The sequence below is a fragment of the Triticum urartu genome, chromosome 2, assembly GCF_003073215.2.
Source record: "Triticum urartu cultivar G1812 chromosome 2, Tu2.1, whole genome shotgun sequence".
Taxonomy (NCBI): domain Eukaryota; kingdom Viridiplantae; phylum Streptophyta; class Magnoliopsida; order Poales; family Poaceae; genus Triticum; species Triticum urartu.
In genome coordinates this window covers 737999226-738026796 of record NC_053023.1, presented here as the reverse complement: position 1 = coordinate 738026796, position 27571 = coordinate 737999226, and the positions used below count along the sequence as shown (strand labels likewise).

The window sequence follows — 27571 nt, the reverse complement described above, 5'->3', positions numbered from 1 at the left end:
ACAAATATTTGAGTTACGAGTTTGGTCTTCAATTAAAACAATGTGGAATAGTTTCACAAACTCATGCCACATGGAACACCATAGCATAATGGTGTGTCCGAACGTCATAACCGTACTTTATTGGATATAATGCAATGTATGATGTCTCTTACCGATCTACCACTATCGTTTTGGGGTTATGCATTAGAGACAGCTACATTCACGTTAAATAGGGCACCATCTAAATCCGTTGAGACGACACCAAGTGAACTATGGTTTGGCAAGAAACCTAAGCTGTCGTTTCTTAAAGTTTGGGATTGCGATGCTTATATGAAAAAGTTTCATCTTGATAAGCTCAAACTCAAATCGGAGAAGTGCGTCTTCATAGGATATCCAAAGGAAACTATTGGATACACCTTTTATCACAGATCCGAAGGCAAGACTTTTGTTGCTAAATTCGGAATTTTTTTGGAGAAGGAGTTTCTCTCGAAAGAAGTGAGTGGGAGGAAAGTAGAACTTGACGAGGTAACTGTACCTGCTCCCTTATTGGAAAGTAGTACATCACAGAAAACTGTTTCTGTGACACCTACACCAGTTAGTGAGGAAGCTAATGATGATGATCATGAAACTTCAGAACAAGATACTACTGAACCTCGTAGATAAACCAGAGTAAGATCCGCACCAGAGTGGTACGGTAATCCTGTTCTGGAAGTCATGTTACTAGACCGTGACGAACTTGCGAACTATGAGGAAGCGATGATTAGCCCAGATTCCGCGAAATGGCTTGAAGCCATGAAATCCGAGATATGATCCATGTATGAGAACAAAGTATGGACTTTGGTTGACTTGCCCGATGATCAGCAAGACATAGAAAATAAATGGATCTTCAAGAGGAAGACGGACGCTGATAGTAGTGTTACTATCTACAAAGCTAGAATTGTCGTAAAAGGTTTTCGACAAGTTTAAGGTGTTGACTATGATGAGATTTTCTCACTCGTATCTATGCTTAAGTCTGTCCGAATCATGTTAGCAATTGCCGCATTTTATGAAATCTGGCAAATGGATAAACAAAACTGCATTCCTTAATGGATTTACTAAAGAAGAGTTGTATACGATGCAACTAGAAGGTTTTGTCGATCCTAAAGGTGTTAACTAAATATGCAAGCTCCAGCGATCCATCTATGGACTGGTGCAAGAATCTCGGAGTTGGAATATACGCTTTGATAAGTTGATCAAAGCATATAGTTTTATAGAGACTTGCGGTGAAGCCTGTATCTACAAGAAAGTGAGTGGGAGCACTACAACATTTCTGATAAGTATATGTGAATGACATATTGTTGATCGGAAATAATGTAGAATTATTCTGCAAAGCATAAAGGAGTGTTTGAAAAGAGTTTTTCAAAGAAAGACCTCGGTGAAGCTGCTTACATATTGAGTATCAAGATCTATAGAGATAGATCAAGACACTTGATAAGTTTTTTCAATGAGTACATACCTTGATAAGATTTTGAAGTAGTTCAAAATGGAACAGTCAAAAAAAAGGTTTCTTGCCTGTGTTACAAGGTGTGAAGTTGAGTAAGACTCAAAGCCCGACCACGGCAGAAGATAGAAAGAGAATGAAAGTCATTCCCTATGCCTCAGTCATAGGTTCTATAAAGTATGCCATGCTGTATACCAGATCTATTGTATGCCCTACCACTGAGTTTGGCAAGGGAGTACGATAGTGATCTAGGAGTAGATCACTGGACAGCGGTCAAAATTATCCTTAGTGGAATAAGGATATGTTTCTCGATTATGGAAGTGAAAAAAAGGTTCGTCGTAAAGGGTTACGCCGATGCAAGTTTTGACACTAATCTAGATGACTCTAAGTCTCGGTCTAGATACATATTGAAAGTGGGAGCAATTAGCTAGAGTAGCTCCATGTAGAGCATTGTTGACATAGAAATTTGCAAAATACATGCGGATCTGAATGTAGCAGACCCGTTGACTAAGATTCTCTCACAAGCAAAACATGATCACACCTTAGTACTCCTTGGGTGTTAATCACATAGCGATGTGAACTAGATTACTGAATCTAGTAAACCCTTTGGGTGTTGGTCACATGGCGATGTGAACTATGGGTGTTAATCACATGATGATGTGAACTATCGATGTTAATCACATGGTGATGTGATCTAGATTATTAACTCTGGTGCAAGTGGGAGACTGAAGGAAATATGCCCTAGAGGCAATAATAAAGTTATTATTTATTTCCTTATTTCATGATAAATGTTTATTATTCACGCTAGAATTGTATTAACCGGAAACATAATACATGTGTGAATACATAGACAAACAGAGTGTCACTAGTATGCCTCTACTTGACTAGCTCGTTAATCAAAGATGGTTATGTTTCCTAACCATGGACAAAGAGTTGTTATTTGATTAACGGGATCACATCATTAGGTGAATGATCTGATTGACATGACCCATTCCATTAGCTTAGCACCCGATCGTTTAGTATGTTGCTATTGCTTTCTTCATGACTTATACATGTTCCTATGACTATGAGATTATGCAACTCCCGTTTGCCGGAGGAACACTTTGTGTGCTACCAAACGTCACAACGTAACTGGGTGATTATAAAGGTGCTCTACAGGTGTCTCCAAAGGTACATGTTGGGTTGGCGTATTTCAAGATTAGGATTTGTCACTCCGATTGTCGGAGAGGTATCTCTGGGCCCTCTCGGTAATGCACATCACTTAAGCCTTGCAAGCATTGCAACTAATGAGTTAGTTGCGGGATGATGTATTACGGAACGAGTAAAGAGACTTGCCGGTAACGAGATTGAACTAGGTATTGGATACCGACGATCGAATCTCGGGCAAGTAACATACCGATGACAAAGGGAACAACGTATGTTGTTATGCGGTCTGACCGATAAAGATCTTCGTAGAATATGTAGGAGCCAATATGGGCATCCAGGTCCCGCTATTGGTTATTGACCGGAGACGTGTCTCGGTCATGTCTACATTGTTCTCGAACCGTAGGGTCCACACGCTTAACGTTACGATGACAGTTATTATGAGTTTATGCATTTTGATGTACCGAAGATTGTTCGGAGTCCCGGATGTGATCATGGACATGACGAGGAGTCTCGAAATGGTCGAGACATAAAGATTGATATATTGGAAGCCTATATTTGGACATCGAAAGTGTTCCGGGTGAAATCGGGATTTTACCGGAGTACAGGGAGGTTACCGGAACCCCCCGGGAGCCATATGAGCCTTAATGGGCTTTAGTGGAAAGGAGAAAGGGGCAGCCCAAGGTGGCCGCGCGCCTCCCCCCTCCCCTAGTCCTATTAGGACTAGGAGAGGTGGCCGGCCCCCCTCTCTCTCTTTCCCCCTTGGGGAATCCTAGTCCAACTAGGATTGGGGGGGGAGTCCTACTCCCGGTAGGAGTAGGACTCCTCCTGCGCCCTCCTCCTGGCCGGCGGCCCCCTCCCCCTTGGCTCCTTTATATACGGAGGCAGGGGGCACCTCTAGACACACAAGTTGATCCTTGAGATTGTTCCTTAGCCGTGTGCGGTGCCCCCTGCCACCATATTCCACCTCGGTCATATCGTTGTAGTGCTTAGGCGAAGCCCTGCGTCGGTAGAACATCAAGATCGTCACCACGCCGTCGTGTTAAAGGAACTCCTCCCCGACGCTTTGCTGGATCGGAGCCCGGGGATCGTCATCGAGCTGTACGTGTGCTAAGAACTCGGAGGTGCCGGAGTAACGGTGCTTGGATCGGTCGGATCGGGAAGACGTACGACTACTTCCTCTACGTTGTGTCAACGCTTTCGCAGTCGGTCTGCGTAGGTACGTAGACAACACTCTCCCCTCTCGTTGCTATGCATCACCATGATCTTGCGTGTGCGTAGGAAATTTTTTGAAATTACTACGAAACCCAACAGTTGGTGCATCATCGAGGGGCCAAATGTGCAAATAAGTGTTTCGAAGGGTGAGCATTGTACATAATTTCAAACAAGGGTTATTTAGTATAAATAATATAACCCTCTAAGCCTGACACTTTCCTTCACCAAAAAACTCAGAATCTCTAAAAAAAACAAAGTGAAAAGTCGTGTACACTGTCCAAGATAATGAAGATCATGAAATTCTTTTATAATGTGGGGAAGAACCATCATAAATACGCAAACATGTTTTTTCTGCAACATTGTCTCGTTAGTTAGAATAGTGGTCTTCCTTTTCTCATGCTGAGTTATTCTCTCCTTTGCATAAGAAAAAGAGAGTTATTGTCGGATTCGGGGTTCCATAGACCGTAAAGAGGTTCGAACTCTGGGATGCGCACGAAGAACACTCTCTTCCCAGTCTACCCGCTCAGCGATTCCACAGCCTAGCTCGATGAACCCAAACAACAAGAGACACATAGATTTATCCTGGTTCGGGCCACCTTGCGGTGTAATACCCTACTCCAGCTTTGTGGTGGATTGCCTCGAGGGGCTGAGAACGAACTAATATAGTGGATCAACAGCCTCAGGAGGTGAGGTGTTCTTGAGCTCGATGAGCTGGTGAGATGGCCTCCGTGGAATGGCTCCGATCCAAGATGCCCTACTATGGTGGTGGCTAAGTCCTATTTATAGTGGCCTTGGTCCACTTCCCAAATGTAGGCGGGAAGGGATCCCACAACGGCCAAATTTGAAGGGGGACAACTAGTACAAGCTATCCTGACAAAAGTAGTCTTCGCCTGCCAAAGGCTCTGGTGGTGACGCTGCTGTGGGCTCTGTGATGACCCCCGTCCTGCCGTCCTGGTGGTCTTGGTCTTGTTGCACCGATAAGGAAACCTTTACTTGATTCCTCGGGACTCCGTGCCTGCGCTTGCCTCCTTAGCACCAAAGAGGAAACTGGTACGCTGCGCCCGCTGGCGCCCGCCTGGTCTTGGTCGTCATGGCTCACGTCATGTGAACCTCGCGAGGTGCACCTTGCATTGATATCTCCGTTCCTCGGGAGCCAGCCTAGTGAGGCCGCCCCTAGGGAGGTCTTGGTGTCGTCCGCCTCGCGAGGGTCTTGAGCCGTTGCTGCCGAAGCTAGGCCGTACCGTGCCGTTGATGGGGCCATGCCACAGGCCGCAGACAGGCAAGTCTGGGTATCCCCGTTCTCAGGACGCCGACAGTTATCCTCTCCTTTTATGGGCTATTTAAAATGCATGATAAGAAAAAACATAGGAAAAGAAAAATTAATGGAGCTCGATGTCATGTTTTGTAGATTCCTACAGGAATTTCAAACGCAGTACTTGTACAACATAGCTATTTGATGTTGTACAGACATATGGTACGAAATTGTCCCTTTAAGTGAAATTGTTCCTTTAAGAGATCGAGAAAAGGAGAGATGAAGACACATGTTGCATTGGACATCCCAAAGGAAACGGAAACATGAGGTTTGAGGAAATGTTTAGAATCTTCCAAAATGTGAAGGAAATGACGAATTTCTATAGGAATTTTCAAAGCCAATACTACGATTGAAAGGGCACCAAAGCAAAATTTCCTATATTATTACATTCGTATGAAATCATGTGTTCCAAACAGGGCCTTGTCCGATTACCCAATAGGATGTACACTTACAACTTTATATATCTCCTAAAAATAGGGCACACGAAAAGGCAACAGTTACGTGACGTGACACCGTTATTACCATGCGATAGTAAAAAGAAGCCTCATGTCCCCTGTCACCTAAGTTGTGTCTTGATTATGCCCAAGGTTGCCCCATCAAAACATTGCTAGGAAAAATTTGGTTGAGGTTTTGTTTCCTTTTTTTAAAGGAGGAGATAGCCCCCGATCTCTACATTATTATAATGTGCACATTCATACGTATTAATTATTAAAGAGCATGAGTATCGTTATTCAGTACATTGGAAACACATCAAGAAGATAAAAACATCAACCGGTATATAACGGGAAAATATGCATGCACACATAATGTAGCATCGATTGAGACACAATGAAGTCTTAGTCGATTGAGTTTTGGCAAGACTGAAAAGGTGCAGATCACGAAGGAACAAATCTGATTGTTTACGTGAAGGACCGTCAAGATCACAAATATGTATAAGTTTTCATGGAATTTTTTGAACTTTCTTGAACCTGAAAATGTCATTTTTCAAATATTTTCAAAAAATGGGCTCCAAGGAGCCGGTCCTCCAAAATTGTGCACCCCTCCATCCCCCCTTGTAGTGCTCATTGTTTCTAGCACCAATACCAAAGAGTGGGGTGGAGCTGCATTTTGGACCAAAATAGCCATTTATGCATGTGGTCTTTGTTCAACTCATGTGCGTGCCGCTGAATAGAGGGCTACTTTATGCATGTCATGTGGATCAAACAGTGTTCCTATTGCCGAACCAGCAGTGCTACATGCACGACACTGGCCGGACGACATGCAGACGATATGACATATCCCACCATCAGAGTCCAAGGCAAAACATCTCCAACGGTTGGATTAGCTATCGTCCTCGTGTCGTTTACTGGAATTGTCGTGTGTGTAATAGTTTCGTCGCCGAACCAAGCTCAACGCTGCATATGCGCACTACATTGCGGAATTTTTACAGAAAAAAGCATATACAAGGTTCTGCACGGTTCCGTTGGGACTTGTGAGCAAAAGAAGAGGCAAAGCACCCGGAAAAAAAACGAGGGAAAGCAAAGGTGCACGGATGGCTTTGCTATGCTCGGGACTGCTGAGCCTCCCGATTGGACCAGCTGCTGTCCAGAACGACACCCTCTCCAACCGAGAACCGCAAAATTTCGTTTTTTAATCGGTTTGGTAAGCGAGAAAGGGACGTGGACATCTTTTCTCAAAGGATGAAATGGCCAATAGGTTTACATACATACACACTACTCTGTGCCGTACATCTGCTACCCGGCCGGGTCAACACCACGCCGTACGTGCACATCTTCCTCAATCAAGATAGAAAAAAAAAACATGAAAAGGTTGGTTAGCTGGACAAAGTATAAACAAAAACCTTTTTTTCTCTCAATGCCAAATGTATCCTAACTTCCTAGTTCCTAGTCCACTCTGCCGTCACAGACGCATAGAACGTCGCGATCGAAGCCGTGGATGCACGGGACGTCCCAAGTTATTATAACTGCTGCACGTTTGCCCAAAGTCAAGGTTGAACAATGGTCAAGAACCGGAGATTGTCCAAACAAACGACGCGTAGCGACGTGGTGGAGAGAGAGAAAGGAAAAACTGGTGCAGCCTGTAGGTAGAAATAGCGACAGTCTATTCCCGTATAAATCGCCAGTTACAGACGATCTCTTCCCCGTTGTACGAGTGCGTCGTCTATCATTAGCCTCATCGTGGGCTCGTGTCCAGTAAATCCATTTAAATATGCATGCACCAATGCACGTTATGAAGTTCAGACAACTCTAAAGACAACCCATTGTAGTAGTAGATATCTGTACATGCTATCTGCAAATGACGTGGAGGGAGTCCTAAACACAATAGCCGTCCAATATGTTGTACATGCCCTTATTAGCTCGTTCTTGGCATCGTACAGACATGGCAGCACCGTACATGTGTCTAAGGTTTTGTGGGGATAAAGTGGAGCGATTCCATGGGTTTGAATATGACTAAGGTTTGTTTGAAGTAAAGCGGCCGTAGCGGGTTTGGACCGCCATTAGTTTGTCGTGCTAGTAGTATAGTAAAGACCTGACTTGGTTGTTCAGTTTTGCCGCGTATGCATGCTGGGTGCCTTCCACCCCTCAATGAACGCATGAACCCTCTAGTGTTATTTAGACTAAGGGGGTGTTTGTTTCCAGGGACTTTTTTGTGTAGGGACTAGAAAAAGTTTCTCTTAGAGACTTTTTTACCAAACGGGAAAGACCTTTTAGGGACTAAACTAGGCATTTCGGACTAAATGAAGAAGACTCTAAAGGAGAGTCTTTTTGAGACTTTTGGGGACTTTTCCAACAATGCCCCTTCATGCACCGATTGGCCCGCCATCCCATGGTGTTATTTGATTGTTATTTTTCTATATACTAGAGGCAACATGGTCATTTAATAACCTCTAGGAAGGGACTAGGGACTTTTTAGTCTCTGAAAACAAATAGGGAGGGACTTTTTAGGGACTAGGGACTTTTTAGTTGGGACTAGAAAAAGTCCTAGGACTAGAGAACCAAACACCACCTAAATTACTTTTGTTTATACTTTAGTGGCCCTTCAAAAATCTTATTTGCACATCTAGCCCACATCAAAAGCGTAATTTGCCTTCTGATCGGTGCATTTGACTTTCGTCTGTCGTGGGTCGATCGCCTCGCCAGCATGCCACCTGCCGTGGTCGTCAGCACGATTGGCGCACCTAGGCAAGAGGTTCTATCTTTAGCTGGTAGATCTTTCAAGAGATTTATCTTCATTTTTTAGACGATTTTGCTTGATAGATGGGTTAGGGATTTTCGAGCCAGATATTAGAGCCTCTGATATGCTATAGAACATGCCAATTTTAAAGTGCCGAACGAATTATTCGGTGGCGATGTAATTGGCAAAATTTTAAATTGTGTACCACCGTATTGTGCGGCATCTTTAGATCTGAAAAAGTCATGGATGATGGTGCTACAGAACGACACATTTTGCCCAGGACATTAGGGTGTTAATATAATATGTTTCGCCAGGGGCAATGGCAACGTGCGAAGAGCATCATGTTTTGTAGTCCGTGCAGATAATTGTTGATGTGGTTGTACAAACATCATAACACGCTGGATAAAAGTCGTCATTTAGGTGGGGTGTACCATGCCAGTAAGCTTGGGGTGCCACCGGCACAGTCTGGTCACTGGAGCCGTAGGAGATGGCCTTCTGTTGTGCGCTCCTTTAGAATGGAGGAGGGTGATAGGGATGTGGGGAGCAAGTGCAAACAGTGAGCGAACTGGTCAAGTGCAAATCGTGCATCATTCCTTGCAGTAACGCCCGTCCAGGCTAGCAACATCGACGACTGGTTTTGCAGCAACACTGCTGATACATATATTTTTTATTGTTTCATGCCATATTTTTATTAAATTAGTGTGCTTTTGGCATCAATTGTCCCAATGCAAAGATATTTAGATGAGGTGTTAAGTGCATTTGTTGAATATGTAATATTTGCATGTATATTTCTTGTATACCAAACCCTCCTCCTTCCATGTATAGTTAAGGACGTGGCCATTTCTTGTACTTATATATACGTGCATATACACCCGATGAATATATCAAAAGCTGCATCAAACTACAACATTAAATGGCATAGCAACTCAAGTCTCCAATGCATAAATGATTAGCTTTTTATTGCTATGGTTCATAATTTTATTAGTTATCGACTCAGAATTATGTTTTCACCTAGGTACACGTGCATATCATCGCACTTCTTGCTAGGTCACGAAACCTATCTCTTTGTGTGTCTCTCCCTCTATCTCTCTTCAATTAACTTGCCACATTAAACTTTATGTCTATTCGGCAGCCTTAAAGCATCTCTAAACAAGCCATTAAAATTGAGGCCCCATATGGCTTCTTAGCTTTTAGCTGCTTCAAAAAATTCTAGTTCCTTACCAAACCCCTAAAACTTAACTCCTTAAAAAAAATTAACGTAAATTCATTTAGTTGGGGGCCATCAAGTTAAACCAATTACTTCATGAAACGACATCATGGTCACATACTTCACATGTTCCTTCGCGAAGAGAATTGATACAAATAAAACTACAAGAAAAATCACACACTTCAATAGAGACACAACCTTGGCCGCTCCTGCTAGTCTCGTCAATATTTTCTCCATCTCATTTTCATTGCTGACAATGTTGCTCTTATTTGTAGGCTTTTTGAGCTTGCACACTTGTTTCTTCTCTGCCTCCTCAAACTTGGACATTGCGTTCTCTGTAGTCTCATCGCTAGTAATCAGCGCACCAAAATCTAGTAGATTTCTCTTTATCAATAGACAATAGATTAATGTACTCTTCTTTCCAATACAAAAACATGCATCCTTTCTATATAAAATTTTAAGAAAAAAATGTTTTTCAAATTTTCACAAATCTGAAGAACAACCGTATAAAATTGCACTCACTCTGTCCATTCACACTAGTAGAAAATTCATTCGGGATGTTTGCTCATGCTTGAGATGCGCGCAACACACGTCGTCAGCAATCATCACACTTGATGTCAGGTAGATGCTCGCCGACGAATGCCGGGCAAGGGTTGAGCCCGGCCAACCGGAGGACGTGGTTGTGTCGGCGCTCGGACAACGGGTGAGATGCGAGGGCCGACAGGAGGAGCACATCCCATGAGACAGCGCAAAGTGGCCGAGGTTGTTGTGCGGTTCGGTCCACGATGAATTGTGCCAAAATGTGACGGCGTCGGGGCCTGGGTCGGATAAACAACCGCCGTCGAGGAGGGGAGGGGGAAACTTTATACTCATCAAGTGAGCGGGCGGGGAGTTCAAATTGTACTCCTCTAATACCGATAAGGGATCGGCTGTGTTTTGTTTAGGCCCTCAAAATAAATAAATAAAATTACTTTTCTTACCGGTTTTAGGGATCGGTTAGAAATGCTCTAAAACATGTACAAAGTTGAACATTGGTAACATTGCTCGCTAAGCTATAAGTAGGCCTACTAGCCTCACAGCAACTCAACTCTCACGATATCTCATCTCCACAAATTAAAGCCTGACGATACGACACACAATATATTGAGCTGAAGGTACGTACGGTGGTGGACGAAATCATCAATGGACAAGCTTCCGAAGCGCCCGGCTAACTACGTGCCACTTAGCCCGGTCGGGTTCCTTCCGCGCGCCAGTGCAGTATACGGCGACCGCACGTCGGTCGTCTACGGGCGTCTCAAGTTCACATGGAGCCAGACGCACGAGCGCTGCCGCCGCCTCGCCGCCGCCCTCGTCTCCCTCGGCGTCCGCAAGAACGACGTGGTCTCCGTCCTCGCGCCCAACGTGCCGGCAACGTACGAGATGCACTTCGCCGTGCCCATGGCTGCGGCCGTGCTCAACAACATCAACACGCGCCTGGACGCCAAGGCGGTGGCTGTCATCCTCAGGCACGCCCAGGCCAAGGTCCTATTCGTCGACTACGAGTACGTGCGCCTCGCTCATGACGCGCTCCAGATCGTTGCCGATGCCGGCGCCCCCGTCCCTCTGGTCGCCGTCATCGACGATATCGAAAGGCCCACTGGCGTCCGGCTTGGCCTCTTCAAGCTCGAGTATGAGGCGCTGGTCAGCAACGGCGACCCGGCGGCGGAGCTGCCCTTGCTCGCAGACGAGTGGGATGCGGTCGCGCTCAACTACACCTCGGGCACCACGTCGGCGCCGAAGGGCGTGGTGTACAGCCACCGTGGCGCGTACCTGAACACCATGGGCCAGCTGCTGTCGTGGGGGGTGGGCAACGAGCCCGTGTACCTCTGGACGCTCCCCATGTTCCACTGCAACGGGTGGGCACTCACGTGGGGAATGGCGGCGCGCGGCGGCGTCAACGTCTGCATTCGCCAGAACCGCGCCGCCGACGTCTACCGTGCCATCTCCGACTACGGCGTCACCCACATGTGCTGCGCGCCGGTGGTATTCAATATCCTCCTGGAAGGCGAGGCCCGGCGGCTCGCCGCTCCGGTCCACGTCCTCACGGGCGGCGCCCCGCCGACGGCCGCCCTGCTGGACCGCGTCGAGCGGATCGGTTTCAAGGTGACGCACTCCTATGGACTCACGGAGGCCACAGGCCCCGCTATGGCCTGCGAGTGGCGCCACCAGTGGGACCTCCTGCCGCTCCCGGAGCGCTCACGCCTCAAGGCCAGGCAGGGGGTGAGCGTCCTGTCTCTCGCCGATGCCAGCGTCGTCGACAGCAACACCATGGGTAGCGTGCCGCGGGATGGCAATTCATTGGGTGAGATCGTGCTCCGCGGCAGCAGCCTCATGAAGGGGTACCTTGACAACCCGGAGGCTAATGAGAAGGCCTTCAAGGGCGGGTGGTTCATGACAGGCGACGTCGGCGTCGTGCACCCCGACGGGTACATCGAGATAAAGGACAGGTCAAAGGACGTGATCATCAGCGGCGGCGAGAACATCTGCAGCAAGGAGCTGGAGGAGGTGCTGCTCCAGCACCCGGCTGTGGCCGACGCGGCGGTGGTTGCCATGCCTCACCCGCACTGGGGCGAGACACCATGCGCGTTCCTCGTGGCAAAAGACAAGGCTGCTGAGTTATGCAAGGATGAAGTGATCGCCTTCTGCCGCGAGCGCATGTCGCGCTTCATGGTTCCCAGGAAGGTGGTCGTCACTGACGCCCTTCCGAGGAACGCGCTGGGAAAGATTGAGAAGGTGAAGCTACGGGATGCGGCCCGGAAATCGGCCGTGTCAAGGCTGTAGGACGACCACTTACGGGGGGCATCATGATGATAAGGGCAACATTGTATTTTAGAAACAAAAAAATAAAACAGCATATATATGTGCCAATGTTTCTTTGCACTACAGATGTTTTTCTTTGTATTTTCTTATAGCAAAACTCTTTTCTTATCTGAGCACATCATCTTATCTTAACTTATTTTTAAATATGAAGTTTTTTTTGAAAGATTCAAATATGAAGTTGCTCTGTGGATGTTTTGTTTGGTTTGTGATATTATTGGACACCATTAGATGGCGCGTGTGTGCTATCGGATAATTGGGCACACATTTCTTTGTATCCCCAAGGGCATCGAACAGCAACCCATAAATTACCTCCCACATCTATCCACGGACAAGGGGGGCCAGTCCACAAACACGGATGCGAGAGGCCGCCATTCAACCGTAGCCGCATACATCCGGCCGCCCTCATTTTTCTAAGTCCGTAAGATCAAATAACCGCATACATAGAGTATAGACGTTCAAATAGCCGCATGCAACACTAGTTCAAACTTGAAAAAGTTCAAATATTACATCCCAACATTGTTGTCCCCTTTAACCGCCCACAAATGGTCAATCAGATATTACTTCAGCTCCTCGTGAGTTAATCGATGTCGAATTTGTTGATGCATTTGAATAAACTCTTCAAATGTGGCCGAATTTTGGTCTGGAAGTTCGATAGGATAACCCATGTTCTCAAATTCTAGAGTTGTGGCGTCATCCTCACCCTCAGCCTCGACAATCATGTTGTGCATGATCACTGTAACACATTGATTTCATTGTCAGACCCGAGCATACCAAAGAAAGCGTGCCAAATCAACAGATCATGTGATACAACTGCTTCAAGAATGATAGTGGGCTTCTTAACATGACTCTCATATTGCCCTTATAAAGCCTTCGGGCAGTTCTTCTATTTCCAATGCATGCAGTTAAGAGATCCAAGCAAACCTGGCACCCTCTTGCTTCTGAGATTGCTAAGAGCCTCTCGGTGTCTGCCATAGTTGGTTCTTTCAGGTACTGAGGTCCCAACACCTCGACCATGGTAGTTGCAAACATGACCATGACATCTCCGCATGAGCTCTCAGACATTCGTAGGTCCCATCCCACGAATCAGCGGGCGTGCCATATGCAAGCATCCGTAGTGTGGCCGTGTACTTCTGGTAACCAGAGAAGCCAATCATTCCCATGACGTCCTTCTTCAAGACAAAGTAGCTAGTGATCATAGGACCAGCTCTGGCATGTGAGTGGCGTCACCAATGGGACCTCCTGCCACTCTTGAAGAGCTCACGCCTCAAGGCCAGGTAGGGGGTCAGCGTCCTGTGTCTCGCCGACACCAACGTACGTCCTTGTCAACTACAACACCATGTCTAATGTGTCGTGCGACCGCAAGTCCTTAGGTGAGACCGTGCTCCGCGATGACAACCTCATGAAGGGGTACCTCAATAACCCCGAGGCGAATGAGAAGGGCGGGTTGTCCATGAAGGGCGACGTCGGCGTCGTGCACCCGAACGGGTACATTGAGATAAAGGACCGGTCAAAGGACGTGATCATCAGCGGCAATGAGAATATTTGCAGCAAGGAGTTGGAGTAGGTGCTGCTTCAGCACCCGGCTGTGGCCGACGCGGCGGTGGTCGCAATGCTTCACCCACACTGGGGCGAGATGCCGTGCACGTTCCTCGAGGCCAGAGACAAGGTTGCTAGGGTCTGCAAGGATAAAATGATTGCCTTCAGCCGCGAGTGCATGTCGCGCTTCATGGTTCCCAGGAAGGTGGTCGTCATCGACGCCCTCTCGAGGAACGCGCTGGGAAAGGTTGAGAAGGTGAAGTTACGGGATGCGGCCAGGAATCTTGTGTCAAGGCTATAGGACGACCATGTACGATGTCCATCATGGTGATAAAGGCAATATTGTACTACCTTTGTGCCCGTAATATAAGACATTTTTGTAGTTCCAGTTTTAAACTGCAAAAACGTCTTATATATGGGACGGAGGGAGTATTTGGAAACGGTATATATGTGCCAATATTTGTTTGTTCTTTGGTTTGTGTTATTATTATATATAATATATTCCTATACAACAGTAAATTGAAACTAGTTTATTAAGTCATTTTTAACAATGTTGTGTATCATGAGTTTATTCATAGTTAAATCTTTGCGAATTTGCCTAAGTTTGTGGAAACATTATCAGTGTATCTACAACATCAAATTAGCATATAATTAGATTCATATTTGAATATACCGTCAAAATTGTATTCATTTAAGGTTGTGGATGTTGGTGAAGGATAAATAATTTCTTGACTTGACACAAATTTATGTTGATGCCAAATCAAAGTTGAAATGGGGTTCATACACAAACATATTAAAAGAAATATGGTCATAAAGGCTTCCGTTTTAGGAAATCTGAAAAAGCAAAGAACCGGACTCCAAAACCTTAAAAATGGTTGTAAAGGGCCCTCTAGAAATATTGCAAAGACTCCCTTCTTAGTGAATCTGCTAGAGTTGCTCTAACAGTAGCAGTGACACTAATGATAACAAACCAATGTTGAGGTCAGATCTTGAAACCACCCGTATGAAGCTAACTAACCTGAGATAGAGGTATGCTAATAGAGAAAAATAAGCACTAATATATCAAGAATTATTGAGTCAGTCTCAGCACTCATGCTAGAATTTCATGGTCTAACCTCAACATTAGGCTTCCATCGTTATTGAGTCAGTCTACGGTGGATGCTATTGAAAAGTGTACCAAAAGATCCGTTCAGACTTTCAGGAATCATTTCATGCATTGGCGGTCGAGCCCCGCCGCCGACGAGGCCAGGTTGTGGAGGAGACGGCGACATGATCCCAGACGAGCGCCTCATTCCGCTGCCACGACTTGCTGGATCCGCACGAGCCTAAGCCTCCAGCCCGCCGCTTCCGGTTCCCCTCCGTTCGAGCACCGCCGCCATCATGGTCGGGTTGGGAGGATACGTGTGGCACCACCGCAGAGGGGCGCCTTTGTTAAACATTGTATTTGTATTATGCGTATATACACGGTATTTGTATAAACCGTGTGTATCAAGTTGTAGGCGTGCGTGTAGTTTGTTAGGCAGGTAGGATCGATCTCATCACGTTGTGTTTATCTTGTAGATAGATGAGATCGATCCTAACCTCCTCCCTCTGTAATCTCTTCGGCCTTGTGCCTATTTAACACGCACGCGTCCCTGCCTCGGTGCATACGCTTAACCTACTTTTCACATGGTATACAGAGCCCTTTCTCTTCACCTCATCTAGCTATGTCAAGCTCCTCCTCCGCCGTAGCCATGGCCACACCCTCCATTGCCTCTCTTGGACATACCATAACCGAGAAGCTCACCCGCGAGAACTTCCTTGTATGGAAGGCACAAGTCCTGCCGCACATCAGGGCGGCAGGGATGACTGGCTACATCGACGGCTCCACCCGGGAGCCCCCCGCTGTGATCGTGACGGAGAAGGACGTCGCCGGCAAGAAGGAGACCACCTCCACGCCCAACCCAGAGCATGCAATATGGGTCACCCAGGACCAACAGGTTCTCACTTTTTTGATCGCATCTTTGTCTCGAGAAGTCTTGATGCAGGTCAGTACGTGCACCACGTCCGCTACTCTCTGGGCGGCGCTGTTGTAGAGTTTCTCGTCCCAGTCCAGGGCGAGGGTGATCCAACTCCGCTCACAACTCGAGCACACCCGCAAGGGAGACCTCTCCGCTGCCTCCTACTTCACCAAGATGAAGGGGATCGCCGACGAGCTTGCAGCCGCCGGCAAGCCACTTGATGAGGACGACGTTGTTGACCTCATCCTCCAAGGACTCCTGCATGAACCTGACTACAATGGGTTCGTGTCTGCTATCTCCACCCGCACCGCAACCGAGCAGCCGATCGGCCTCAGCGAGCTCTTCTCGCTGCTGCTGTCGGCCGAAGCACGCATCGCCGCCCAGATTGCCTCCTACTCCGCCAATCTTGCGGCCAGGGGCGGTGGTCGTGGCGGCGGCAACTACAACAGCCACCCCGGCGGTGGCAACGGTGGCGGCGGTGGTGGTGGCCCCCGCGGCTTCAACAACAACAACAACGCGGGCGGCTACAACCCAGGCGGCGGTGGTGCGCCGCAACAAGCTGGTGGTGACCGCGGTGACCGCGAGAAGTGCCAGATCTGAAAACTGGAGGGACATGGAGCATGGCACTGCAAGAAACGCTTCGACCGCGGCTTCAACAACAATGTTCGCAACCCTGCGGGCAGAGGAGGTGGAGGCAGAAACCGATCGGCCAATGCCGTTCACTCCTATGGGGTGGACAGCAACTGGTACCTCGACACCGGTGCAACCGACCACGTGACTGGCGAGCTGGAGAAACTTGCCGTTCGCGACCGCTACACCGGAACAGATCATATCCACACTGCAAGTGGACAAGGTATGGACATTGCCCACATTGGTCATTCGGTTCTCACCACCCCTCATGGCTCTCTACAACTTAACAACATCATTCATGCTCCACAATCTGATCAAAGACTTCTCTCCGCTTACAAACTTATTAAAGATAACAATGCTTTTCTCGAAGTTTACCCTGAAATTTCTTTGTTAAGGACCGAGCCACCCGGAGAACCGTGCTCCAAAGCAAGAGTAGAGGTCGCCTGTTCCCTGTTTCTGGTCGCCATGATGCTCCTACCCGACAAGCTCTCAGTGTGGTCAAGCCATCTACATCAAGATGGCACAAACGCCTAGGGCATCCTGCTTTCCCGGTGGTCCAGAAAATTCTTCGAGATTTTAGCCTTCCAGTGTCCAATAAAAAAGATCACCTCCTTGTGTGTGATTCGTGTCAAATGGCCAAGAGCCATCAACTTCCTTATGCTCGTTCCACTAGTGAGTCAAAGGCTCCTTTAGAGCTAGTCTTTTCAGATGTTTGGGGTCCTGGACCCGTTTATGTTGGTAGGCAAAAATATTATGTGAGTTTTATTGATGATTTTAGTAAGTTCAGTTGGATATACTTGCTTAAGAATAAGTCTGATGTCTTTGCAAAATTTCATCTTTTTCAACAACATGTTGAACGCCTTTTCGATCGCAAAATTCTTGCTATGCAAACGGACTGGGGTGGTGAATACCAAAAACTCCATTCGTTCTTTGAACGCATAGGCATCATGCATCATGTGTCGTGCCCCCATGCACACCAACAGAACGGCTCAGCTAAGCGCAAACACAGACACATAGTGGAAGTTGGGCTTTCCTTGCTCGCTCATGCCTATATGCCCCTCAAATTTTGGGACGAGGCTTTCCTCACGGCTGTCTATCTTATCAATCGTGTCCCTAGTCGAGTCATTCACAATCAAACTCCACTAGAACGCTTGTTCGGCACAAAACCAAACTACACTTTTCTTCGTATCTTTGGTTGTGCCGTTTGGCCAAACCTACGTCCCTTCAACAAACACAAACTTGAGTTTCGCTCTAAGCAATGTGTGTTCCTAGGGTATAGTAGTCTCCATAAGGGCTACAAGTGTTTGGACGTGTCTACTGGCCGTGTGTATGTTTGTCGAGATGTTGTGTTCGATGAACAAGTTTTTCCTTTTGCTCAACTTCACCCCAACGCCGGCGCCCAACTCCGCAAAGAACTTGTTCTTCTCCCTTCCCATCTTCTACCATCGCCACACTTTATTCCAGGGGGTGCAGAAGAACCTAATGATCATGTGTCTGTGTCGCATAATGCCTCTGCTGAAAGTGTGCAGGAAAATTTGGAAGAAACAGGTGAAACTGGCTATGATTTTATGCTGGAGTCAGATTCTGCAGGAACGGCCACAGACGATCCCGGCACTAGTCCCCGTGTGGATTCGGGCGGGAGGATCTCCTCGGGATCCACCGCGTCAGGTGCGCCAGGCGCAGGCGGATCAGCCGCGGGATCCGCGCCCGCCTCTGGTTCGCTGAACGACCGCGCCGCGGGGTCTGGTGGGCCACCCGCACGTGGGTCTGGTCGGGCGCTGGACGCGTCGGCCTCTCTCGCCGCTGGACCAGGCGGGTCCCTCGCACGTGCTCTCGATCGGCTGCCACAACAAGACGACGCAGCTGGGCCCTCTGCGCGTGGCCCAGGCGGGGTCCCGCCCTCCGACGCGTCTCCGGACGCGACAACTGGCAGCGTGGGAGAGGAGGCAGGCCGCGCCGGCGTATCTCTACAGGAGTTGCACCCCAGCGGATCTTCTACGCCCGCTGGATCCGATGTGTCATCTACCTCAAACCGGCTTGAACGACATCTTTCTCGTCTGGCTCCGCCGCCTCCTGCACGCTCCCGCACCAGATCGCAGAGTGGTATCGTTAAACCCAAGCTTTACAATGATGGTTGTGTGCGTTGGGGTTCTTTTTGTGCCACAGGTGAACCGCAAAGTGTGAGTGAAGCCCTTGGTGAACCACGGTGGAAGGAGGCCATGGATGAGGAGTTTGCTGCCCTTATGAAAAACAAAACTTGGCACCTCGTTCCACCAGCTAGAGGGAGGAACATCATCGACTGTAAGTGGGTCTACAAAGTAAGAAGAAAACCTAATGGTACTGTTGACAGGTATAAAGCACGTCTAGTAGCAAAAGGGTTCAAGCAAAGGTATGGAATTGACTACGAGGACACGTTCAGTCCTGTAGTAAAAGCTGCTACTATTCGATTGATCCTTTCAGTTGCAGTGTCTAGAAACTGGTACATTCGTCAGCTAGATGTAAAGAACGCGTTCTTGGATGGTGTTCTGTAAGAGGAAGTGTTTATGAGACAGCCTCCTGGGTATGAAAGTTTAAAATTTCCACGTCATGTTTGCAAGCTCGATAAGGCACTGTATGGACTGAAACAAGCACCTAGAGCCTGGTACTCACGTCTGTCATTAAAATTGCAGTCACTAGGTTTCCTTCCCTCTAAGGGTGATACATCATTGTTCTTTTATCATCGTCATGGGATTACTATTTTTATGCTCATTTATGTTGATGATATTGTTGTTACAAGTTCATCCTCTGAAGCAGTTGAGGCCCTTCTCAAGGATTTGCATAAGGAGTTTGCTCTTACAGATTTGGGTAATCTTCATTTCTTTCTCGGGATTGAGGTCAAAACTGTGCCGAATGGTATTGTGCTTTCACAAGGGAAGTATGTGCAAGAAATTCTTCAGAGGATGGGGATGAAAGATTGTAAACCATCACCCACGCCATTATCTACCTCCAAAAAATTATCTCTCTATGATGGGGAGGCTCTTAGTGCAGAGGATGCCACCAGATATAGGAGTATTGTAGGAGCTTTGCAATATTTGACATTGACACGACCAGATATTTCTTACTCAGTCAATAAAGTTTGTCAGTTTCTACATGCTCCTACTACTGTGCATTGGACTACAGTAAAAAGGATTCTTAGGTATCTGCAAGGAATCAAGGATCATGGCCTCAAACTTGGCAAGTCAGATTCTATGTTAGTAAGTGCCTTCTCAGATGCAGATTGGGCAGGCTGTCCAGATGACAGAAGATCCACAGGAGGGTTTGCAGTGTTTCTTGGCAGCAATCTGATTTCATGGAGTGCTCGCAAGCAACCCACTGTGTCTCGATCAAGCACAGAAGCAGAGTATAAAGCTTTAGCCAATGCAACTGCTGAAGTGATTTGGGTTCAGAACTTGTTGACAGAATTGGGCATCCGTCATCCAAGGGCAGCTTCACTTTGGTGCGATAACCTTGGTGCTACATACCTGTCTGCCAATCCTGTTTTTCATGCCAGAATGAAGCATATCGAGATTGATTATCATTTTGTTCGTGAACGAGTGGCTGACAAATTGTTGAATATCAGGTTCATTCCTACTGGTGATCAGGTAGCAGATGGTTTTACCAAGCCACTCACACCGCGGCAGTTGGAAGCTTTCAGGCACAATCTCAACTTGGATAGTTGTGATTGAGGGGGAATGTTAAACATTGTATTTGTATTATGCGCATATACACGGTATTTGTATAAACCGTGTGTATCAAGTTGTAGGCGTGCGTGTAGTTTGTTAGGCAGGTAGGATCGATCTCATCACGTTGTGTTTATCTTGTAGATAGATGAGATCGATCCTAACCTCCTCCCTCTGTAATCTCTTCGGCCTTGTGCCTATTTAACACGCACGCGTCCCTGCCTCGGTGCATACGCTCAACCTACTTTTCACAGCCTTGTACCGCTGCCGTGACTCCGCCGGTTCCCCTCCGTTCGAGTCCCGCCGCCATTGCCGGAAGCCGCTGCCGTCACAGTCAGGTTGGGGACAAGACCGGCGGCACGATAGACGGGCATTTGACTATAAACGTTTTTGACTAGCAGTGTCTATATCTGTTGCCACGTGTCCCTGATGGATGGGCCCAAACTGTCGTAAGCATATTTAAACTTTAACCAATAGATCACTAGTGTTTTTTGAAATCAAAAGTCAACTTTGTGGTAGTTTTTGGAGCTTTTCAAAAAGTGGTAGTTTTTCAAAACCATAGCGCGAATTGTGGTTGTTTTAAAAGCTCTTTACTCTGCTGTCTATAATCCCACCAGAATAGATGATTAGAAAAGCAGAGAGAGAAAGAGAGAGAACCAAATATTCACTTATGCTATCTCTGTATAACTCTCATTCAAATTCAAATGGTACTGACTGACTGACAGTGCAGAAACTTGATCCATGAATCACCTATACTCTCTGTTTCTCATAGTAGAGAAAAAAAAAATCCAAAAAGAACTGTATCAGGAAGAGGGTCAGGTCAGCTTGCTCTTGGATGATTAAGCCTTAATCAACTAATCAGTCACACTGGGGATGCAGATTGCAATGACAGGAAGCTGCAGAGAAGCAGCAGCATCACAAGCATTAGTGGAGATGAGGTGCTCCTGCCGGAGCCGCTGCAGACGAGCCGGCTGTCGCGGTACGAGCACACCGATTGCTTCCTGGAACAACAGAATGTACAAGATCAAACGGTTAGCAGGAGCAAAGATTCATTGAAATGTCTGTCATTCAGAGATAAGTGTCATGTAAACTGGCACAAGCTTATCAAATCAGAATGGCACTGTATATTGAGAAATTGCTTGTGTGTGAGAGATGATTGCTACAGTGCCATTCAATCGGTGGACAGCTTGCAGATTGTGTGAAGAATTGGATGCTTTGACCACACACAAGATCTTGAGAGACATATGGAGGAATTTCATCTCAGAGAGAGATGATAATTAAGGTTGTCAGAACAGTACGTACATGTTGCTGGAGCAGAAGGTGATGGTGTAGTCGGGCGACTGGGCGCAGGTGAAGATGGAGGAGGGGTCGTCGTAGGCGTAGCTGTAGGCGGCTGGGCACGCCGCCTTGAACTTCTTCGAGTAGAAGGTCGGCTGGCAGGCCACCGGGTTGGCGTACTGCCCGCGGCAGCAGTACTGGTCGGTCCCGAACACGTCACACGCGCTCCGGCACGCCACCACCTTCCCGCCATCTCCCTTCACGGCCAGCTCCGATGGGCAGCCGCGGCGCAGGTCGCCGTCGCACCCCGCCGGCGCGCAGCCCGTCCAGTTGGCGCTTGTGGGGGTCGGGGTCACCACCACGGGGAGGTTGAAGCCGTCCACCAGGCTCACGTCGTAGTAGTCAGTCGCCGCCAGCGTGAACTCCGCCAGCGTCGCCGGAGCGGCCCCCGACGCCGATTCGCACTGCAGCGACGTGCCGCACCCGCCCGTCTCGCACGTGCCGTTGCCGGCCGAGTCGAAGGTGCAGCCGGTGCGGCCCCACACGCGGCCCGACCACCCCACGGGGGCGGTGAACACCACCGAATCGCCAGCGCGGAGCGCGTAACCGCCGCCCCCGAAGCTCTCGCCCGGCGTCACCGCCGGCCACACCTCCGTCTTGCACTGGTTGATGAGCGTGAACTCCCGGGCCGACTCCACGTGCCTCATTGCCCCTGTCATCACAACAACAACAAAAACGACTTTGGCTTCAGTTAATACTACTGCAGCATCTAGTAGCAATCTGATTAACTGATCTTCAAAGACAAGCAATCTATGGCATTGGCAATGTGTGTCAGGTCAGGGCTTGCAAGATTCCACTTATGTTGAGTATGTCCTGACAACATTTGAAACAAGGTCTACACTCTACACTGTACATTCAAAACAGAGTGCAAGGCAATCTGAATAGATGTACACCAACTGGCTGGTGATGATTCCAAAGCATGCCATTCTATTCTAGCAGTCAGAAAACCTGACACAATCTCATCCCAGCAATAGTAGAAAGCAAGAGGAGAAGATGAAGCAGAGGAAAAGAATTGATTGTGAAGAGTAGCACCTGAGAAGAAGCAGATGAGAAACAGAGGCAGAAGCAGGGCACTTCCCCTCCTCGGCCCTGGGGACCTACCCATTGCAGATTCAGGTGCAGCAACAACAGTGAAAAACCTCTGGTGATGTGTATGGGTGTATACAGGTAGGTAGATATACTACTGGTAGCAACACAGCTGACGAGATAATTATTTAGAGTAAAAAAATTAACACAAGGAGAGAATACGTGAGAGGGAGGTTCAGTGAGGCATGCCAGGAAGGGACAAACCTTGCTTGCCATGGCTTCCTTGCTTCCTCTTGCCATTTCCTCCTCAGATTCTCCAGCCAGCCAGGCAGAACCTCCTTTTCCTGTGTTCCAAGACTTGGGAACATGGCACTTGTGACTCTGACATTGTGTCCATTCCTGGGAACACAAGGCAGAGACATGATTCCCTCCTGCTTCAAGCAACAACACACCTTCAGGCATCAGGACCAACATAAAACAACTCAAGCTAGCAGCAGAACTGCCAGACAGGACTGAACCGCGGGCACCGACATATCAGATAAGCAAGTTTGAAGCAATGCAGGAGACAATATCAGACATCATTGGATCATCTTGCTGACAAGCTAAGCTTGGAGGTCATACAAAGATTATTAATACACCAAGCGTACCATCAAACGGTCGTAATGTATCGACTGTTGTTACACTAAGGAACTGCTGCTTTGCAGCTGGCCACAACTAGGGCATGGCGGCACCAAACAAATCAATGCTTTATTACCATCATCACACCACAAGATGAGAACTAGCCAATGGATTATCACTATCACACCATCACATCTGTGAGTGGGGATGCCCTGGGCAGAACAAGAATCTGCTTGCACTGGTGACTGCAGTCAGTCTACGAGGGAGGAGCTTGAACGTCAGGAACCTATCAGTCTTCTCCCAGCTTGACCTTATAATGCTGAGCGAGTTTAGTGATTTCCCCGTTGTTCACGAGGTTCTCGAGCATGTCGTACTTGGTGCTGCTTGCTCCCAGGGTTTCCTGCTGCTGCGCCGCCAGCTCCTTCTCCTCTTCCAATTGATTCTGAAACAAAAAGAAGAAAAGAGTTTAATGAAATTATGGCTCGGATACAGAAGAAATGAGGTTTAAAGCAACTGTATCACATTTTAAAGAGCAGCATCATCATCAAAATTCTCAAAATATGCTTGACATCTCCTGTTCCCTGAGCAAGTGTTTTTCTCATTTTAGACAAGTAAAGCAGAAAGATTTGCAGCTTTTCTTAGTAGTGGGCATACAAGTACTCCCTCCGTCCCAAAAGAAGTGTCTCAACTTTGTACTAACTTTAGTACAAAGTTATACTAGAGTTGAGACACTTATTTTGGGACGGAGTGAGTACATAATAAGAACAGTAACGAAGTAAAGAAACAACCACTTCACCTTGATGAGTGCCATATTTTCTGCTTCTTGCCTCCTCATAAGGCCCTTGAGCTTATTCATCCCATCATACCCCGGATCTCCTTGCTTTACCCAGCTGAACTCAATCTTCAAGCCAGGCTTCCTAGGGCGGTCCGGAAACATCTCGGGCTTTGCAAAGACAGCCCTCACAGGCCTGGGCATCCCGCCGATCATGAAAGGGAAGTTGTTCATCAGGTCCACAGCAGCCTGGGCCTGCGACACGTTGTCCACCTCCACCAACGCAGCGGCGGGGATCTCGTACTGGATCGTGTAGTTCTCGATGAACTCCGTGTTGACGACGTTGGCGCACTGGGCGAGAGACGCCTTGATAACCTGGCTGGTGACCAGAGGGGAGAGGTGGTCGATGTATATCGTCCTCTTGACCCTCGCCTCGAAATCAGCGTACTCCTTCTCAGCCTGTTTTTCGTCCTTCTCAGCCTGTTGTTCGTCCTTCATATCATGTTCGTCCTTCTGAGGCTGTTCGTCAGATGCCGCCATAGGAGCGAAGCGCGACTTCTGCTGGAAATAACAATACGCAGAAGCAGTCACTTGAAATGGCTAAGATTTCCTCGGAATAATTAAGAATAAGCACTGCAAAAGGTTATAAACAGAGCTGGCAAACAACAAAGATTTATAACAGAGCTGGCACACAACAAAAACAACATCTTAAGGGTATCATCTGAATATGAAGAAGCATTCTGCAGCAAAAGCATCTACAGGTTATACACTTATAAAACTATCAAACATCAAAGATAACTACTACTCCCTCCGTTCTGAATTACTTGTCTTGGATTTGTCTAGATACGGAGGTATCTGACACTAAAATGAGTCTAGATACATCCGTATCTAGACAAATCCAAGACAAGTAATTCGGAACGGAGGGAGTACTCCTGTAAAAAACGCTAGTGTCAAAAACGCTCTTATATTATGGGACGGAGGAAGTATTAACTATCAGCAGTGGAGGGTTGTTCATCTATTTCCTGGATGTAAGGGTAGGGATATGGCTCCAAAAATTTCATGGCTTCATCCAGAAACAGGGGCCGGCATGCGGGTTCAGTTTAGGATTTCCTCGAACAAGCCTTTTTGATGAAAGGGCAGCTGCCAAAATTTCCATTAGTAGAAACCTACAAATTGCTTCAAAGAGAACAAGCAACCACCCCAATCGCAACTACCTACTCAAGCATCGGCAGGGAAAGTTAAAAAGAAAACCGCGAGGCTAAACAAAGCACATGCAAAAGCTGATGAACATGGCTCAGCACATGACTCAGATAAAACATGCAGAGGTAAACTCCTCCACTATGTAGCTAATAACAAGCCGTTCCTCACCTCACAGCAACTGCAGGGGCGGCGGATCTAGACGGCGTGTGCCACAGGCCGTGAGGTCCAGCGGGATTTCTATTGAACTTAATCGCGGGATGAAGATGGGGAAACCTCGTACCTGGAAACCCAATGGGTGGGCGGGGCGGAGCGGAGGCGGCGGGAGCGCGGTGTCCAGACGAGGAAGAACGGAGCCCGCGGCGGCGGCGGCGACGCGCGTGAGGGGCGGGGGCGGCGCGGGGCGTGTGATTGGGGCGGCTGGGAGTGGGGCTGAGGCGTCGGCGGGCAGGCTGGCGGGATTGAGCCGTCGGTCGGCGGGGACGGCGACGGCGACGGCAACGGCGACGGTGGCGGCGGCTGTAGGGACTAGACGAGAGACAGCGGCATTTCTAGCCTGTCCGGAAAAAGGTGGGACTTTTAGGGCCGGTTTGCGTTTGGGACGACGGGATAGGAGAACACAGGAATAGAAAGAATCCATAAATTGCAAGAATTAAATGCCATGTCTGCCCGCATATAAGCTTTTATTAAAATTATATACGTTTTGATTTTAACTTCAAATTGTTTTTTCATAAACTTGGTCAAACGTTGTAGATTTTAATAACTTGGCTAAAGCAATACACGGAGTGAACAAGGACGGACATCGCCAAATGTCCATGGAGACGTTCGACGTGTTCAAACGTGTCCGTGGAAAATGTCTGCTTTTAGTTTTTCCGATACCAGGACTACTCAAAACAGTCAAAGATAAAATAGCACAACTCTTAAGCATTTGAAAGATAAATATTTCAATGCTACAATAATTTAAATTAAAATAATATAATCCAAAACTAAAACTTTGATGCTCCAAAAATATTGTTTTGAGAAGCGTTTTGAAGCATCAATTTTGTTTTATTTGCCCTAGACATCCATGCAGGTAATTCAATCACAAAATTTGCATGCACATCGATGCTTGCCTAGAAAATAGAACTTTTTTATCTTTATTATTATGATGATTTACTGTTCACATGAGCTCTCATGCTCACAAAAGCACTTCCGTAAGAATATTTCTTTCTTACTTTTAAGAATTTACTACTCCCTCTGATTCATATTAATTGTCGTTGGATTTCTATACAAAGTCAACGACAATTAATATGGATCAGAGGGAGTATGAACATTTTTTTGTTGTCTAATGTTTTTTAATAAAAGATTAAAGGTTGTATATTAAATAGCATAAACCTTTAAAAACAGCATAAACTTTAAAAATAGCCTTACAAAAATTAGAAATACATCAAATCCTTTGAGTGTCGAAGTCTTCTTCCTGCTGCATCCATCGATGGCATACCGTGAACAAAGCTCGTTGTCTCCTCTGGGCCTTCGTCTCAGCAAAGTAAACTTATTTAAACACAGGAGCATGTAGAAACAATGACTAGGAGCTGCTCTACCTCAGCGTCGCACCTTCGCGTCCAGGAGCTGGTTCGCCGCCCTGCCGTCCCGTTGCATCCAGGAGCTGCTCTACCTCCATGCCGCTCCCCGTTGCAGCTGATTTAGAGGCGCATGACACGCATGAGGTCGGTACTGACCGCTTAGGCCAACGAGCTTGTGGGGCTTGGCCACAGTGTCGCCGTTGACCTTGCCATCGACCCTACCCACTTGTCCTCCTGCCTGCATCCCATCTCCCCCCCCCCTCATTGTGACGCCTTTCTCCCGTCATCGCTGCCCTCCATCAGCCTGATGAGGTCACCATGCTTTGGATTTTTTTTCCAGGAACCTGATTGTTTTTCTTTTTTTGTGTGTGAGGGTTATTCTGGGTACTACAAAAATTGTAGTTTATTGTAACAAAATCAAAATATGTATCTAGTTTTGGGTCTTCTGTAAAAGCAGGAACAAAATTTCAATACCCAAATCTTCTCTCTCCTCTATCTAAAATGGATTTGAGTAGCCAAAATTTTGGTCTGCTATTGCAGATGCTGGGCCTTACTGGTTCCCCTACGTACCCCCGCCATTTCAGCAGAACATTAATGAAATGTTGGAAAGAGCAACTAATGTAGTGGCATATTGCAAAGATCATGGAACCTATAAAACCTTAGTTGTAAAACATCATAGAGCAAAAAATAAATATCAAGAAGGTTGCTGGCAACTTTCCCTGAACAGCCTGCAAGTGCACAACCCATCTTTGTCGAAACACTAACGTTGTTGGAAGGAGTTCGTTGTTTGCTTTCCTACTCATTTTCATGCCCCCACCTCGTTGA

The 27571-nt window shown here is 47.3% G+C and overlaps 3 protein-coding genes and 1 pseudogene across 4 annotated transcripts; 2 read left to right on the top strand and 2 right to left on the bottom strand.

Annotated features, from left to right (window-relative positions):
- Nucleotides 1–10616: 10616 nt before the first annotated feature.
- On the top strand, nt 10617–12468 carry LOC125534533 (trans-cinnamate:CoA ligase, peroxisomal-like). Its single transcript, XM_048697730.1, has one exon. It carries the CDS (start codon nt 10693–10695, stop codon nt 12328–12330), a length of 1638 nt encoding a protein of 545 aa, XP_048553687.1. The 5' UTR covers nt 10617–10692; the 3' UTR covers nt 12331–12468.
- A 1300-nt stretch (nt 12469–13768) lies between these two features.
- LOC125538406 lies at nt 13769–14206 on the top strand (annotated as a pseudogene).
- A 6680-nt stretch (nt 14207–20886) lies between these two features.
- LOC125540339 (pathogenesis-related thaumatin-like protein 3.5) lies at nt 20887–23019 on the bottom strand. Its single transcript, XM_048703949.1, has 4 exons — nt 22862–23019; nt 22604–22668; nt 21536–22223; nt 20887–21234 (listed from the first exon to the last, which is right to left on the bottom strand). The coding sequence occupies exons 1-4, from the start codon at nt 23017–23019 to the stop codon at nt 21096–21098; spliced, it is 1050 nt and encodes a 349-aa protein (XP_048559906.1). The 3' UTR covers nt 20887–21095.
- A 149-nt stretch (nt 23020–23168) lies between these two features.
- On the bottom strand, nt 23169–25779 carry LOC125540340. 2 transcript variants are annotated; one of them, XM_048703951.1, is made up of 3 exons: nt 25468–25779; nt 24012–24548; nt 23169–23657 (listed from the first exon to the last, which is right to left on the bottom strand). In XM_048703951.1, exons 2-3 carry the CDS (start codon nt 24525–24527, stop codon nt 23505–23507), a joined length of 669 nt encoding a protein of 222 aa, XP_048559908.1. In that variant the 5' UTR covers nt 24528–24548; nt 25468–25779; the 3' UTR covers nt 23169–23504. The 2 variants fall into 2 exon arrangements, with proteins under 2 accessions (XP_048559908.1, XP_048559907.1); XM_048703950.1 differs by having other exon boundaries at nt 24012–24545.
- Nucleotides 25780–27571: the final 1792 nt, after the last annotated feature.

Excerpts from the sequence above, each read along its gene's own strand:
- LOC125540339 (XM_048703949.1), bottom strand. The coding sequence starts at position 23,019 with ATGTCTCTGCCTTGTGTTCCCAGGAATGGACACAATGTCAGAGTCACA. Across the intron at positions 22,669-22,861 it reads AGGAAGCCATGGCAAGCAAG|GTCCCCAGGGCCGAGGAGGG; the intron begins GTTTGTCCCTTC and ends TGCAATGGGTAG. Across the intron at positions 22,224-22,603 it reads TCTCATCTGCTTCTTCTCAG|GGGCAATGAGGCACGTGGAG; the intron begins GTGCTACTCTTC and ends TTGTGATGACAG.
- LOC125540340 (XM_048703951.1), bottom strand. The coding sequence starts at position 24,527 with ATGGCGGCATCTGACGAACAGCCTCAGAAGGACGAACATGATATGAAG. Across the intron at positions 23,658-24,011 it reads AAAATATGGCACTCATCAAG|AATCAATTGGAAGAGGAGAA; the intron begins GTGAAGTGGTTG and ends TTTTTGTTTCAG.
- LOC125534533 (XM_048697730.1), top strand. The coding sequence starts at position 10,693 with ATGGACAAGCTTCCGAAGCGCCCGGCTAACTACGTGCCACTTAGCCCG.